We start from the raw sequence: 15,926 nt of genomic DNA on the forward strand, positions 1-15,926 counted from the left end.
GCCTTTATGTACACCGAACTTGGTGCTTCAGTAGAAACTAATGTTAAAGCACAGTTTCTCCCCTTGAAGTTCACTCTGCAGCAGCCTAATTAACACATCAGACTGTAAGTCAGAACTCAAAATGAGATCAGCTGTGATCACAACTTAAATCCCAAACTGGCACACCAGATATCTTAAATTAAAATAAGAAAGTAAATCAAAAAAATAAATAAACAGTTCTAATGGCATCAGTACACAGCTATGAGAATAGTCAGTCATATACATGGATGTTTTAGGCTGGTGTTCAGGTCGCATTAGTGGTCATCTGATAGCACTCAGACAGACCTGCTGATGGAGCCAGAGCACATTATGGGTCAGAGACTGCATAGCTCTCATAAGGGAAGCAATTTAAGAATTGTTTGATGATCATAGTGGTGTTGACAGCATTGGAATTGATCTAAATTGTTTTCTGAGTAAGAGAGAGCACCTCAAATAAGTGATTTGAAGACTCCTGCTGTCCATATAACCTTTCAGACTGGCAATGGGCTTTCTGAGTTCTGTTAGCTTAGTGGCTTTTAATGTCTCAAATAGCTAGACTAAGAATAGAAAATGTAAAAAGTAAGAGAGTAGATGAAATGTTTGAGCTTTTAAGCCGTTCAAAGTGGGTACATTGAAACTACTATTAAATGAAAAATTTGTTTTACTATAACAATGATTACAGTAATAACAGTGTATTTGATTAAATATTGGAAACAACTTGAAATATATTTCTTGTGTTGATGAATCTACAGAGAAATGTAAGTAAAATGTGTAACTCCCCTAGTTTTTATGATACTTAAGAGTTTCAACTCATTGTTTAGCTAACCATCCAGCGGTTTTATTGTTTTGGTTCCCTGTCGGCGTACTCACAGCACTAAGTTTGGCCACACAGAGCTTCGTGCTTACTTTTTGTTTTTTTCATAGGTGCACACGCTCCAAAGTTTGAGATATTTGGGAGGCCATTATGAGTTTACGTCCAACTTCTAGTTAAAAAAAAAAAAGTAACAGTCTATAGCATTCTTTATACTTCTACTTTAGCTTTTTGTTTTGTTTTTTACATGTGTAAAACAGCAAATAGGCACAGCAGGGCTTTTTAGACTTGGAGGTGCTCTTGGTTTGTCATACACTGGCTGAAGTTCTGGAAGCAAAGATAAACCATCATCAGGCTATCAGCTGATCCTGACCCAATGTTTCAGGCATCGCAGACCTCGTCCATCGCTTCTCTGCACTACCCCTGTAGTAAGGCACATGAGGGCAACTGTCATATCACATACTGACAAAGGATAGCAAAATAGGTTATGCCACTTGCAAGAGGTGTAAACAACCTGCAGTCAGCCCCCTTCACTGTGACTGAATGTTTGTAAAGGCCCATTAACTTATTTGTTGTTGTTACTTATAAATTGGGCTATTGTTGAATTGAATGAAAAGTGCACATGTGTGGTTAAGTGTTGACAGATATTTGGCTTATGATCAATTTTATTGCAGTGTGCAGTTAAGACCCAGTGCAGTCACCCAGCAAATGCAACTGAGGCATGTGCTGTGACTCTGTATGTAGTACGACACAATTAACTTTGGGAATGCATCATGCATCCAAGCTATGAGTACTACAAGAAGTGCCTTTCTTTGGAAATAATAAATGTTCTGTTTTGCTCCTACGAAGGCATGGTTTCTAAGTTTGACACTGCTCGCCAGGGCTGCATGAGTGCTCGCCAGGGCTGCATGAGTGACACATAGGGTGGATTCCAATCCACAGACATGTTTGTGTATGTTTGTGGGATTTAATAAGGGCTTTACTGGTTCTGTGAGTCACAGGCTGATGATGGGAGTGCAGTGCCTACAGAATTACAGGGTGATAGGTTGCTATTTAAATTGAAACCACTACCCGGTAGAATAAATACTGCATTTTTATTATTGATTCAAAGTGGTGAGCTTTAAATTACTTGGTCAGCTAATTTTAAAGAAATATTTCATCCATCATGTGTGTCAGTAAATGCTGTATGTGGGCAGAAGCATTTGCTACTGTGTATTTTGCAACTCTTTGAGGCATATGTTGCTGATTATCGCACTGTTTAAATAGCATGCTTCCCCTTATTTCTTGTAGAAAGCCTGTGGTTCTTCCTGGTTCCTTGCTTTTTTCCCCTTTTTTTTCATATTGTAGTTCATTCTATATCATGCACCACAACCCTGCATTCAGACTGATGACAGAAAAAGAGGCACCGTTCCTATTCCTTCACCCTGAGTCAGATTGTCTTAGTTCAGTGGTAATCCACTTTCAGGCCTCATTTCAGTTTCCCTTGAAAGAATTTGTAAGCGCATAGTTCATGGGTTTCGGAGTGCCAGAATATGAAGCTTTATGTAAAGAAGTGCTCTGCTAAAGGCAAACAGTGTTTTTACTAGAGATGGACCGATCCGATATTGCGTATTGGTATCTGTCCAATACTGACCTAAATTAGTGGATCGGATATCGGAGAGAAATAAAAAATGTAATCCGATCCATTAAATATCACGAAAGCACCTCACAAAACTTGTAACATGGCGTAACTCAACTCATAACCTTAGCACGTCAGAGCAGTATGTGTCACGTGATAGAGCAGCTGTGGCGTGCGAGACCTGTCGGTGGTCTGGTTGAGCAGTTGGAGCCTCGCTACCAAACCGGCATTTCATCTCCGAGAAAGTTATCCCAGAGAGAAGTAAAGCAAGTGTGTAAGTTCATCTCTGAATGTTTGTAAAGCATTCCCACGTTAAGCTTAACAACTGATACTGAATAAGGAGCAACTGCCTCTTCTCTCTCCCTCCCTCTCCTGTTGCTACTTTAGTCATGAAGCTGATCAATGATCGGCTGATCGGCTTTTCTGTTCTCTTGTTTGTTTTTGGCCCTACTTTGCACCAGAAAGAGGAAACTAGCGGCTGAACAACAGCAGCACGTTTAAGCTTGATAAGCTGTTGTTAGAATGTATTTAATATTACTTTCTACACCAGGATCCTTTTCTACATAGCTGACAGCTGGTAACTGTGCAGGGGCGGGTCTAGCAAAGTTTAGCCAGGGGGGCAGGTAGGGCATTAACAGGGAAAAGGGGGCACAAAGACATACTTTTCTTTCTTATTCTCATTTAAAATGTCTAGCTTATAACAAATAATTATCTGAATCTTACACCCAAAGTTTTAATCTGATGTAAGAAGTATAGAAGTCCATTACTGCATATAGTAACTATTAAGTCTATTAAACCCTAGTAAGCTATAGTACTTTTTCCTTCAGGAAAGTACCATCTGTGCAGTCTGCAATTCTGTTGAAGAAAGATGTTGAATCTATTTAATTATTGTGGAAAAATAATTGATTTCTGTGCATTTTATTTTATTTTCTTTGCACGTGCATTAAATTAAAGTTGATTACGTCGATTAAGCATCGATGTAATCAACCTAACCCTGTTAGTTAGGTTGCTTAATATTTTCGCTAAGTACTCTTTAAAATACCATAATAGGGAGGAATGTGTAGGTTTAAGTTTATTAGATTGATCAGTATTGCTGAACTATGAAATATTTTGGGTGCAGTGTATTTTTTGCATACGGGTATAACAGAATAGCTTTAGTGTTTTTGTTTTGTTTTTTTAAACTTGAGTTTGAACTTGAAAAACAGTTTTATTGATTAAAAAATACACTATATCTGATTCATATCAGTATCGGCAGATATCCAAATTTATGATATCGGTATCGGACATAAAAAAGTGGTATCGTGCCGTCTCTAGTTTTTACTTACTAAATACTTAATTATAAAATAGTAATTGTTGAGTATTGGATTTGAGTTTGTAAAATGAAAAAGTCATCATTGAAAACACTAGTCGTCGGTGGAGTTTCTCTCTGATCCATTCTATTCTGTTTGATTTGAAAAATTAAGAACTAGTAGCCAAAAATCCATAGGAGGAAATGATGATAAGGACCAAATTCTACGTATCTATGCATGTTGCTGCCGATATAGTGTTTACAAGGCCAGTTGCCGCTGATTGGTCTAACAAAGCTGAATGTATTGAGAACAAATGAAAGAGGGAGGCTCAATGGTAGTTGAAAGAACAGAGCAAGTGGAGGAGGGGAATAAAATACAATTGTTTGATTCCTTTTTGTTATGCTGTGGAGACAAAAGAAAAACATCACACACACAGATAGCCAGTCAAGTTTTGAATTGTGTTTTCCTGCTTCCTTTCCTATTCATACATTTACTGAAACATGTCAAGCATTACTGGGGAAAAAATGCAAAATGCAACAGGATAACTTTATTTATTTGACTAATCTGTACTTCAAATGGGATGAAAACACAAACAAAAGCTCAAAAATAGACTGCTACCCTCAGTTCCTGGATCCATAAGACCTAGAACTGTTGAGCTGAATATCACTAGAGAAGGCAGAGTTGTCTGCCTGATAGTCCCCAGAGCAAAAGGCCTGTGAAGGTGTGGCATATAAAGGAAGATCTCCAGAGACAGGCTGACGTCAATGGAACACAGCCACCAACAGAAGTACATTACTGTAAGCATAGAGGTAGCTTTTAGTACGGCCCAATAGAGACAACAATAAGGGCAAGGTACACGTTTGTTTTTCAGATAGCCATGTTAATAGTTTTATGTTTTGGCATTTGGTACACACCAGCTGGCTTAGGGCTGGCTTAGTCGTGCTTTGTTTCAGTAGTCTTATGTGACAAAGTGCAGGATTCCCTTTCTAAGCCTTATGTTTTCATTCTTTTTGTTTTCTTTTTTTTTCTGTTCTTTTTTTGTCAGCAGTCAGCAATAGGAAAGCTCCTCCTCCAGTCCCTCCCCGTACCACCTCCAAGCCCCTCATCTCAGTGACATTACAGAGCAGCACCGAGTCAGCCCAAGACACATACCTTGACCAGCAGGACCGTGGCAGTGAGGTCAACAGCCAGTCAGGACGGAGCAACTCCTCTGACAGCCTCTGTAGCATACGCACGGGTAGCCTGGCTAAGGGGACCCAGCCTCCACCAGCGCCTGTCCCTGCTGCAACCCCAGCACCATCTGCAGGCTCCATACCTCCTGTTCCAGCCCCCCGTGACCTCCCACCTACCACCACCACAACCACTACTGTTGCTACAAGTACCACTTCCACATATACTCAGTCCCAAAATGACACCCTAAGCAGTGGTACCACTCTAGAGCAGCCCCCGACTGCACCCAAGAGGAAACTTTCCTCTATTGGAATTCAAGTAAGTTTCTTTTTTTGTTGTTGTTGCTGGAGATATAATCAAGCAGAGACAGACAGACAAACAGAGTTGCATTTCACTGATATATTGTGTTGTTCATTTTTCAGGTTGATTGTCTTCTGCCAGTTCCAAGAGAAGAACCCCTGCTGCTGGCTAAACCTCTTAAGTTTCAGTCAATCGGAGTTCAAGTTGAAAACGGCAGGCCGTAAGTATACACTCATGTTTCCAGGCTTAAGCCTGATGTAGAGTTCTGTGGTAAATTTATGTCCTAATTTATGAGGTAACTGGAAATTGCTTTCATTCCTACACTGGAACCTGAAGTTACTAGGTAGATCTGATGTAGAAGTATAATTATAATTGTAAAACACAATAAAGAAAGAAAATAGATTTTTGTGACAGAAGATGTTAATTTTTACATCTTCTAATTTTTGTCATTAATGGTTTGATTTGAGTTTCATCGATCAGCTTCCTGCAGAGATCCATTTTATATGCCCAGATGGGTCACACCTGTTTTTGCAGTACAAGATGGGGAGGGTTGGATAATGTTAAATAGGCACTATAGATGTGCTATAGTTATATTATTGGCTTTAAAACAATGGTATTCTGGTGGTGGTGTTTGTTTTTTTTAACTCTACTGTCAGGCCTGGTTTTAATGTGCTGTAGCTCTTGTACTTTTCCCTTCCGAACTGCATGCACTTACTATCTCATTATTTCATCTCTGTTGCTCGTGCATCTGCAGCCTATACAGCAGTGAGTGGCTAAGGTCATTCAGCAGTCAGCCTGGCAGCAGCATAGCGCTCTGATTGATGGATTTTTACTCTTGTTTTGACTGTAGTGAGCTGAACATAGTGAGAAAGAGGCCATTTAAACGTTTGCAGAGCACTGTAATTTCCCGTAATCACATTTGTTTGACAGTCCACTCTTTTTCTCCTGCTCATTATCTGTGAAGCCAGTTGTCTGATAAGCTTTCATGTTGTATACCTGATTTGTTGCTAATATCTGTACTGTCACATCCTCAATGCTATCTTTCCGAGTCTTTGCAGTAAATGATAATGCACAATCAGCTGCCACAGTCTTGTCAGTCAAATGCACTGACCTAGATCTGTTACTGTGGAACATGTTTGCCCCATCACTTAATTGTCTTTTTTGTCGAAGTTTGTCAGAAGCTGATATTTATGCATGTGTCTGCAGTCTCAGCCGGGACAGCAGCATGGCCTCCAGACAAAATACAGAGACTGAGCCTCAGGAGCCTAAGGATGCCGCACCCATAGAAAACAACACAACCAACTGCGCCAACAGTCAGACGGTGAATACTGCGCCGAACGGACAGGACAAAGCCATGGAGCAGCAGCCACTTAAACACAACTCAGCACCATCCAGGATATCCATCTCACCCCCAGAGACTCTCGACCCAGCTTTAGACCCCTCCTCGTTGCCGCCTCCAGATCCCAGCCTCGAGTCTGGAAACTGCAGCAGCCAGGGAGATGCTGTTCAGCCTACCACGCCAGCATGTCTCAGAGACGGCAACTGGTTTCTGAAGCTACTGCAGGCTGAAACAGGCCGCATGGAGGGATGGTGTCAGCAGATGGAGCAGGAGACCAAAGACAACAAGCTCTCAGAGGAGGGTAGGTGACAGAAATGGATAAGGTGGCTATCAGCACATTTACATAGGCCCCATTTTACTTTTGTCATGTGTCCTGTTTTCAGATAAGATATAATAATCTCATTTGCCCTTTGCCACTTATGCTGTATGCCTGTCTGTTGGCCAGATCACAAATCCCTTTGCAATCTGTCTTAATTTTCCCACGCAACATGCAAATCGGGGTTGGGCCTTTTCCAGACTGGTGTTATCGCTTCTGTCGCTCTTACTCCCTCTCACTCACCCATGCAGATCAGCACTATCTCTGTTGTCATTCAAGTGCAAAACAGATCAAGGGCCAGATAAATCCCACAGGATGTGAGATTAATGTCAGTTTACACATGTAAGAAAGTGCTGTGTTTACGCACAGTATTTACTTGGTACTTGTTTTTTACATTTTGAACATTTGGCTTGAATCCTCAACTAGTAATGAAAAATTGAAATGAAATTATTAAAAAACTAAGCATGTTAGGTTGATTTCAAGAGTATCTTTCAACCTTAGATGTTAATGTGCTACAAAGAAAGATGTTTGTTTTTAAAAGAGCCACAGTTGTATAAAAATTGAAAAAAATCTGCTATCAGTTAATTGCCAAGAAGAATTGAGTTGCTGTGCTTGTTAGTGAAGTTCACAGACAGGACACTAGGTCAGGTCTCATCCCTGTTGATTAAGGACACAGAGACAAAGCATGACAGAGTCATTACTGCCATTGATTCACAGTACTACAGCTTATTAGAGAGGACGGGGGCAGGGTAAGCATTAGTTTAGCTATAACAGAGCCACTGCAGACTCATTTCACTTATTCATGTCCCAAAATACCACTCAGGCTCTTAAGTAGATCAATCTCTGCAATGCCTTAAATATGAATGAGCAAGAAGCAGATGAGCAGTGTAGGCTCCTTCAGATAATCATTCCTCCTACTCTCTGTGGACCTGAATTATGAATTTCCATTTACATGCAAATACATGACTGAAAGAATCTTTTGTTGTCAACGCTATGAAAGAGTTTATAAAATACTTGTAAGAAAATTATTTACTGTCAAGCAAGGTTAAATGGTAATTGTTAGTAAACACATTGCATCACACCTCTTCACGTCTTGACCCTTTATGTACCGTACTTGAACTCAGACATGCAAAAAGACTCATGTATTAACTCTAAAACTCAAAGTTTGTTTCTAATGTGTCTTTTTATTCTAACTGGAAATGTTTGTTTGCTTGATAAGGGTTTGTCATATTTGTGTCTTTGTAGTTTTGGGGACGATCCGCAGTGCAGTAGGGAGTGCTCAGCTCCTCATATCACAGAAGTTTGAGCAGTTCAGAGGGCTCTGTAATGAGAACTTGGTGAGTGGCTTCATTATGTCCTGTTGAGTGTGTGTGTGTGTGTGTGTGTGTGTGTGTGTGTGTGTGTGTGTTTGCTGTCCTACTTTTGTTGCCCAATTGTAAAAGATCATTTGTTTTCCATTATTTGACCTACATAAAGTGAGATCTCATTATTTTATGTTAATTAGGAAAGTTTCAAGCAGAAATGCAAACTTCACACCGATCTTACACGATTGTTCACTTGTCCTACTGCAATATTCTAATTGTTGATTGGCGTCAAATGAATTTTATTTTCATCTATTTGCTTAAAGGCAGGCTGCCCGGGAAGTATTTGTGTGGGTAAGGATGTGACTAATTTTCTCTGTTTGGTCCAAATCTATTCATCTGTCTCACTTTCCTTTCCCTAGAATATAAATGCCAATCCACGACCAACATCGCAGGACCTTGCAGGGTTCTGGGATCTGCTACAGCTCTCGATAGAAGACATCAGTATGAAGTTTGATGAGCTCTACCAACTTAAAGCCAACAACTGGCAGCTTCCTGAGAAGAAGGTGATGTTGGGTACCTTACATTTTTGTTTCACTTGAGATTTTTAGATTGGTGCCATGGGTAGAGTTGTCATAATTAGTCATTCAGCAAAAAAGTTAATCAGCATAATATTTCTTTGGTAGTTTTTCAAGTAAAACTGCTAAATGTTCTCTGGTGCCAGCTCCTTAGCAGTGTGAATTTTTCTCTGTTTTAAATGGCTACGAATTGGACACCATTGTTTTTTGGATAGTTGGCTCATTAAGCCAAAGAAAGTTGAAGATATTTCAGAATTTTCTGACATTTTAATTTAATTGACAGCTTGATCAATAATGAGTGTTAATTTCAGTTGTAAATGCAAGCCTGGAGGATTTTAAATTATTTCCTAAGTGCTTAATGGACTACATTTGACACTTAATCATCACTACTGGAAGTGTGTTTTGCTAGTGCCACACCATATCTCACTCTTTTCCCCTCTTGACATAATTTCCTCAGGATGAAAACAAGCAGCTTCCATCATCTGTGCCAAAGAAGCAGAGTAAGCCGCGGCTGTCAGCAGAGAAGGACAAGAGCGTGGACTCTGCTGCAGACAAGCAGCGGCAAGAAGCCAGAAAAAGGTTGATGGCAGCAAAGCGTGCGGCATCAGTACGACAGAACTCCGCCACAGAAAGTGCTGACAGCATCGAAATCTACGTCCCCGAGGCCCAGACCCGCCTCTGAGAGCAAACCAGCACCGATCAAAAAATTGCTAACGCACTTCAGACATTCATTGACACAACACAAATCTGAGACACACACACAAAATATATATATATATATATATATATATATATATATATATATATAAAATTATATTTTGGATGCACAGGAGATATGTGGGGATCACAAATAATCAAGAAAAATGCAGATCACCAACCTGCTGCCATGGGACAGAAGTAACCTTGACAGATGTTAAATACTATTGTTATTATTGTTATTATTGATATTATAATAATTCTTATTATCTCCTAAAGTATTTCAAGACTGTCTTAAATGTGCAAGTATCTTCGATAAGGACATCCTGTACCTTGTGAGCTGAAGAATCTTGGTATCCCAGAAGTTTACTCTCTTAAAAACTCCCTTCACTGCTGAGTCTACCGGCAAGTTGCGGCTGCCAGGTTTACGAGCTGAGCGACCATCCACACACACTCAGGACACACATGCAGGTGTACTCACTGTCCACAGAGTCTTCCTGTTCTCTCTCTTTGTATTTGGCTGCCACTCATTGGGTGTGGTGTGTACGCTTTACTGTGTAAGAATTATAAGATGGCGTTAGTGTACTCAGAGGTTTAAAATGCAGAGAACCAGAGGAAGGCAGTAGCATATATATTATAAATATCACACTATTACAATGTTCATTTTGTAAATGTTGTATACCAGATTATTTGTTAGAAAGAGGTCAGTGTTCAGTACCAAGGTAGTTTTTTATAGATCGAGTACATTTACTGTCATGATATATTAGCACTTGATGCAATCATTCACTCCCCATTTATCTTCCTCTTCTTTTCACCAGTGCACATTACACAGTCTGTGGATACCCATTCTTAAAGTCTTACTTTGGTTAGTTTTTGGTAAGGGATATGAGGAAGGATCGCCCAGCCAGTGAGGAAAAAGTGGAATGTATGAAATGTATGCGTTTGCAGCTCATGTTGACTTGATCACTGCACTTTCCATTCACCTCAGATCAAGTTTGCCCACCTTTTGTTATCCTAATCATGCTGACCTTCACTACATCCTCATGCGATGTAGGGGGACCAAGACATTCACCACTTGATATGGCATTCCCATTCAACCAGACTTGTGTGTGAGGGTGGGGGTTTCCTTGCTTCTGGAAAGAAAATGGAATAGCATAGCAATAATAAAATCATATTAGAACAAGCAATGCAGTAGGTACCCAGTCTTAAGTTATTTAATCAACATTTCCAGTAGGACTTTATTAGCATGAAGGATGAATGTTTTGGGGTTTTCTTTGTTCTTCTATGAACTAACTTTCCTTAAAATAACAAGAATCTCAGGTTGAACACTTAAGCTCAACAGTAAAAACCACTATGGATGGAATATTTATTATACAGCCTCTGGGCCAAAATCTTGGATCCTTTGCCAAATATTCCATAGGACTCCAGGCCTACATGGTGTTCTTCTATAAGGAAAAGGACTTTTTAGTAAGGTTCGGTGATGTAACGAAAGGGGTCAGTTTGACTCCTCTGAAATCACCATTCCTTTACGGCCCTTTCTAGCAGCTAGAACTCCCACCCCTTTTGAAAATGAAGAACTGTGGTACAATGTTTGTTTTGGGGTTTTTTTTGTTTATTTGTTTTTTTTATGCCATTTGACACATTTTTGTGACATTCATCCAAAATGAGATCAATCTAAACATGCGTGGACGTCTGTAATTTACAATAATAAATGGTGCTGCGAGGGATTTGATATTGTGCCAACGTGGCAATGATCATCAACCTTTTAGTTTCATCTTATTAGGATTTTATTTAATGTTGTTATTATTATTTAATCTGCTCATGAATTCAGTTGCCTGTGTGTGCATTCTCAGAAAAGTTTGTGTTTGCATCCGCTCACTCCAGATATGCTATGCCTCATCTCTGTATAAGCTCATGACACTTTGGCTATGGGACTGGAATAGTTTCCATGTTTCCAGTTTCTTAAATGGAAACTCAAGTGCCAAGGGTATATGAGTGGAACAGGGCATAGCACATACTCATGCAAAAGTGTAGGTAGTGTAGGTTGACTCACTTTTTCTTTTTTCTTTTTGTTTTGTTGCAAGAGCTGGCTCTCCCCCTACTGGTCAGTTTTTTGCATGACACTCCAGACATTTTGTTCTGCTCCATTTTGAATTTTTAGTTAACGTCCAAAAAGACACGAAATTGAACTGGGAATGCTGACACAACACTGCGTTGTCAAATTTCTTATTCTCTTATTTGTATTACATCAACAATGGACATGTGCATTTCATTGTCCAAAGAAATCATTAAACATCCCTTTGCTACATGTCCTGTCATCATTCTTGCTGTCTTTTTTTTATTGCACTCATTCATGAAACGGTAGTAATATTAGCTGCGAAGTTAATATTACACAGATAAATCACAAGCATTAGAGTAGATCTTTTATTGTTACCGTGTAATCTCTAAAAGCATGGCCTTCTTACATATAAAATATACAAAGATCCTTGCCAGTGAATTTTCAGTATTCCATATCATGGGTCTTACAAATTATCTGAAGCTATTAAATCTGTGTAAGGCATTCAGGGTATGCACTGTACGTAAGTGTTTATTACTGTGACAAATGGTGGAAAGTCCTTTACTTTTTATCTTCTATCATTTGAGAGCTGGATCCCTTTATTTGCCTGTGTACTGAACTTTTAAGAGAGCAAGACCTGATCAGGGATCTTCAGACAGTTTGTTTACCAGTACTTCCTGAGTTTCAAAGGGCTACAAAACGGACACATGATGACCAGAAGGTGCAACTCTAGAGGCAGATTATGTGGATTTGCTATTCAGCCACCATGTGGACGAGGCAATATTCTTCGGCTAAGACGTTTCTAGAAGTTTTTGAAGACACAGACATTTTGGGTAATCTTTTGGGTAAAAATTGGGTCATTGGTTGTGCTTAATGGACAGAAAGCCCATTCTGACTTCAGTGCTCACCCTTGTGGCCACATATCTGTCCTCTCAGAGACCAGCCAGGAAAATGAGCAAAAACTATGTAGTTCCAGATTATCTCCTACTGACAAACATTATTTTACAAAATAAGCACATATCTTGCAGACAAAGGGTTGTTTAATGTTATGGTGTATTAGTTAGACACTGTGAGGCTAGTTTCTTTTAAGAGAATAAAGAATTGTGATTCCCATGACTTATGAGTTGGCACTTTTTCTGTGTTAATTAAATGTAGAATTAAATGGGAATGCCACTCATATTTGAAGTTCACTGTATGTTTTTTTCCCTTGGAAATATGTTTTTAAAAAGATACCACAATTCTATCTTGGTTGTTCTTGCAGCTTTTTAGTCCATCTAGGCATGTTGTCCTGGTAACACTAACAATGACAAAGGACATGTAGAGAAACAAACCCTTAACCCTTCTTGTACGATATTCAGAGGTATCCATCCTGCTGGGGGCTTTTTGATGGCAGGAAGGTTCTGTTCCACTTGTGTACTTGAATGCAAACACACTGCAAAATAATACAATAGCTACGATTACCTTTAATCTATGATGAAACATTTCTATATTAATGGGAGTGGCCTCTTCCACACTGACGATGCCTCCATATATGGGACACAAGGAGTCATTGAATAGTGATCATCAAAACACAATTTAAGGGAATATCTTCCAGAAGAGTGCCAGTGGAGTACTTTGTATGTCGTCAGTTTTGGGTTTTTCTTACTTTATTTGTCACTTTTGTCTGCTTTTTTGCTTTGCCTTTTATTTTTGGTCTTTTAGTTAAAATGAATGGAAAATAATCCAATATGTTTCAAATAGTGTCCAACTTTGTTTTAAGTGCTGGGAAAGGCTGTTTCCTGTTTCAGCACGACACACACCAAACACAACACACTAAACCAAGTCAGTTTGTTTGTTGAGCAACTGGACCTGCTTCCACAGAGGCTTGACATAAACCCCAATCAAACACTGCTCTAATTAATTTGAACACAGACTGTGAGCAACCCCGTACCACACAACAAGACTGGCCAACCTCACAAATGTTCTCATGGATTAGTAAGAGCTAATCCCAGCAGCCAGGCTTCAAAACTTCATGAAAAATCCTCCCATTACTGTAGTTGCAGTTCCAGTGGTACATCCAAGCTCTTAATTGTATTCCGAAAAGCAATAACATATAAGCATAATGTGAAAGTGTCAACACACTTTTTTGCCATTTAACGTTAACACATGGAAACACAACCAAAACAAAAGCATGCTCAAAGCAAAGACGTTCTTACTGCCCTGTTGCATTGTGCTGCATCACACTCATACTTCCTGTCATTTGATCCCTGTTACTACATTACAACTACAGTGCAGAACGGATGAAAAAGAGTAAATGAAATGAGGGAGAAACATAGAGGAGAGTGTTGTGGGTGATAATAATTAAAAACACAGACTCTAGTAAAAGCAGAAGAGGTTTTGTTAGAGACATTCTCTGTCAGTGAACACTTGCAAGTCTTCTGGATTTGAGTTTTCAGCTCATATTTTATTCAGCAGCTTTTTGTACATTAATAATATGTGCTTCATATTATGTTAGTTATGTTTATTGTTAACACTGTCAGTGAAACTGAAAACATATCACTACCAAGACAGCAAGTACAACAGATATCTTCTTAGGCACTTTAAGCGTGAAATTCTGGGATGATAAAAATGTTTAATGAGCTGATAGTTGCTGTCATTATATTTTTGTGTGTTTATTTTATTTTTGCTGTCATTTACACCTCCTATACAAAATAACTGAACTATTTTAAAGCCTTTCAACTCCATAACAACTATAATGATAGTCTATGCAGCCAAAATCACAACAGCTAAAGGTCAGCCACTGCGTAGGTAAAATGCCATTTTATCTGGCATCAGGGCAATAGCAGTTAACAAGGCCAGCAAAAGGGCCAACATGACACTAATAGGTCAGTATTTATTAGTATAATATTAGTATGTGGCTCCACTTTTGAGACTATACAGTTAGGTCCATAATTTGCTGGACAAAGTAAACGCCTCAGTGGATTTTGAATCAAAACATCAACATATGATTGAAGTGCAGACTTTCTTTTCTTCAGTGGATTAAAGATGTTTAAATGTTTAATAAATAATAATAATAATAAAAATGTTTAATAAATAAAACTATTTTCAGAAGCTCAAAATTAACTGGACAGACACAATTTTGAGGACTGTTTTTAGAACTTGTAAGAACAGCAGCTGCCTTAAAGTGCTGCTTTTTTCTTTTTCTTTTTGCAGGTCTCTCTGCATTAAGTTTTATCTTCATGGGTTTTTTTGCCTTAAGAAACTCCTGGGTTGCTTTTGCAGTATTTTTTGACTCATTAGTGATTTGCATTGAGATCTGTCTGATCGGTTTTGCAGCATTTGTCTGAGCCTGAGCAGAGAGCATAGCCCTGTACACTTCTGTCAGCTGTCACATCATCAATAAACATCAGTGACCTACGTACCCACGCTATAACATCGCCTTTCACCGTGTTGAACAGATAACGCAGTATGTTTCAAATCATGAGCTTCGAGCACGAGCTCCATATGTTTCTCTTCCTGCTAATCTAGTACAAGTTAACCTTGATTTCATCTGTCCAAAGATATTTTTTTTTATTTATACCTGTGCAGGCTCTTTTAGATGTTTCTGAGTGTAAGGTCTTGATTGTAGACCTTGACATGATGATACATTTACGTCCTTGACAGTGTTTTTGACTTAGTTAGATGCTATGAAGCTGCTTTTCTTAACCAAGGAAATAATTCTGTCATCGTGCATTTTAGTTGTCTTCTGTGGTTTTTCAGGCCTTTTGGTGTTACAAAATTGGCCTGGGAATTGCTTCTTTTAATTAATACACCCGACTGTTGCATTAGCTGCTCATAAACTTAGCTACTTTTAGTCTGATGGCCTACCTCATTTGTACTGACATCTCTTTGGCTCTCATAATTAAAATTCTAATTAAAAGCTATACAATGCAAATTCAACACTTGGAAACAATTTCATATATTATGCCTGCTTCAGTTGTCATGAAATAACATGGGGACAGGCCTCATGTGATCGTGAAACACCTTTTCAGTTTAAATGTCCAGTTATTTTTGAACCTCTTAAATTCAGGAACTATGTATGAAATGTATTTTTTGTAAAATCTCACGAATTAAAGCTGAAAGTCTGCACTTTAATCACATGTTGATTATTACTTTTTTTTTATTTACCGGTAAATCCACTGTGGTGGTGCACAGAGGCAAAACTTCAAATATTGTGTCCTTGCCTAGCCAATTATGGACCTGTTACCATAATGGAGTGTAAATGCATTTTTAATCCTATGCAGTGCGGTGCATTATTTTTTACATTGTAGTAAATAATATCTATATTTATGCACTTGTTTTCTCATTAATATTTTCTTTTCTCACAATAATCTGCTCAGTGGCTTATCATTGCTTTCCTTCAATATAACAATAAGGCTTTTATATAAGTTATTATCAACAGCTTTTTTTCTACAG

At 38.8% G+C, this 15,926-nt stretch overlaps 1 protein-coding gene across 3 annotated transcripts in view; it reads left to right on the forward strand.

The window, feature by feature from the left end:
• Nucleotides 1-11,746, forward strand: part of dlgap4a (discs, large (Drosophila) homolog-associated protein 4a) — a 98,953-nt gene extending 87,207 nt beyond the window's left edge. For 2 of the 3 annotated variants that reach the window (XM_040008279.1, XM_040008280.1), the window contains 6 exons: nt 4,782-5,224; nt 5,329-5,426; nt 6,413-6,846; nt 8,107-8,198; nt 8,585-8,728; nt 9,198-11,746. In XM_040008279.1, coding sequence (XP_039864213.1) covers nt 4,782-5,224; nt 5,329-5,426; nt 6,413-6,846; nt 8,107-8,198; nt 8,585-8,728; nt 9,198-9,422 — 1,436 coding nt within the window. In that variant the 3' untranslated portion in view covers nt 9,423-11,746. The remainder of the gene's footprint in view (nt 1-4,781; nt 5,225-5,328; nt 5,427-6,412; nt 6,847-8,106; nt 8,199-8,584; nt 8,729-9,197) is intronic. The other variant, XM_040008278.1, reaches the window with a different exon arrangement.
• The last annotated feature ends 4,180 nt before the right edge of the window (nt 11,747-15,926 follow it).

The sequence above is a fragment of the Simochromis diagramma genome, unplaced genomic scaffold (assembly GCF_900408965.1).
Source record: "Simochromis diagramma unplaced genomic scaffold, fSimDia1.1 OVJJ01000545.1, whole genome shotgun sequence".
NCBI lineage: Eukaryota > Metazoa > Chordata > Actinopteri > Cichliformes > Cichlidae > Simochromis > Simochromis diagramma.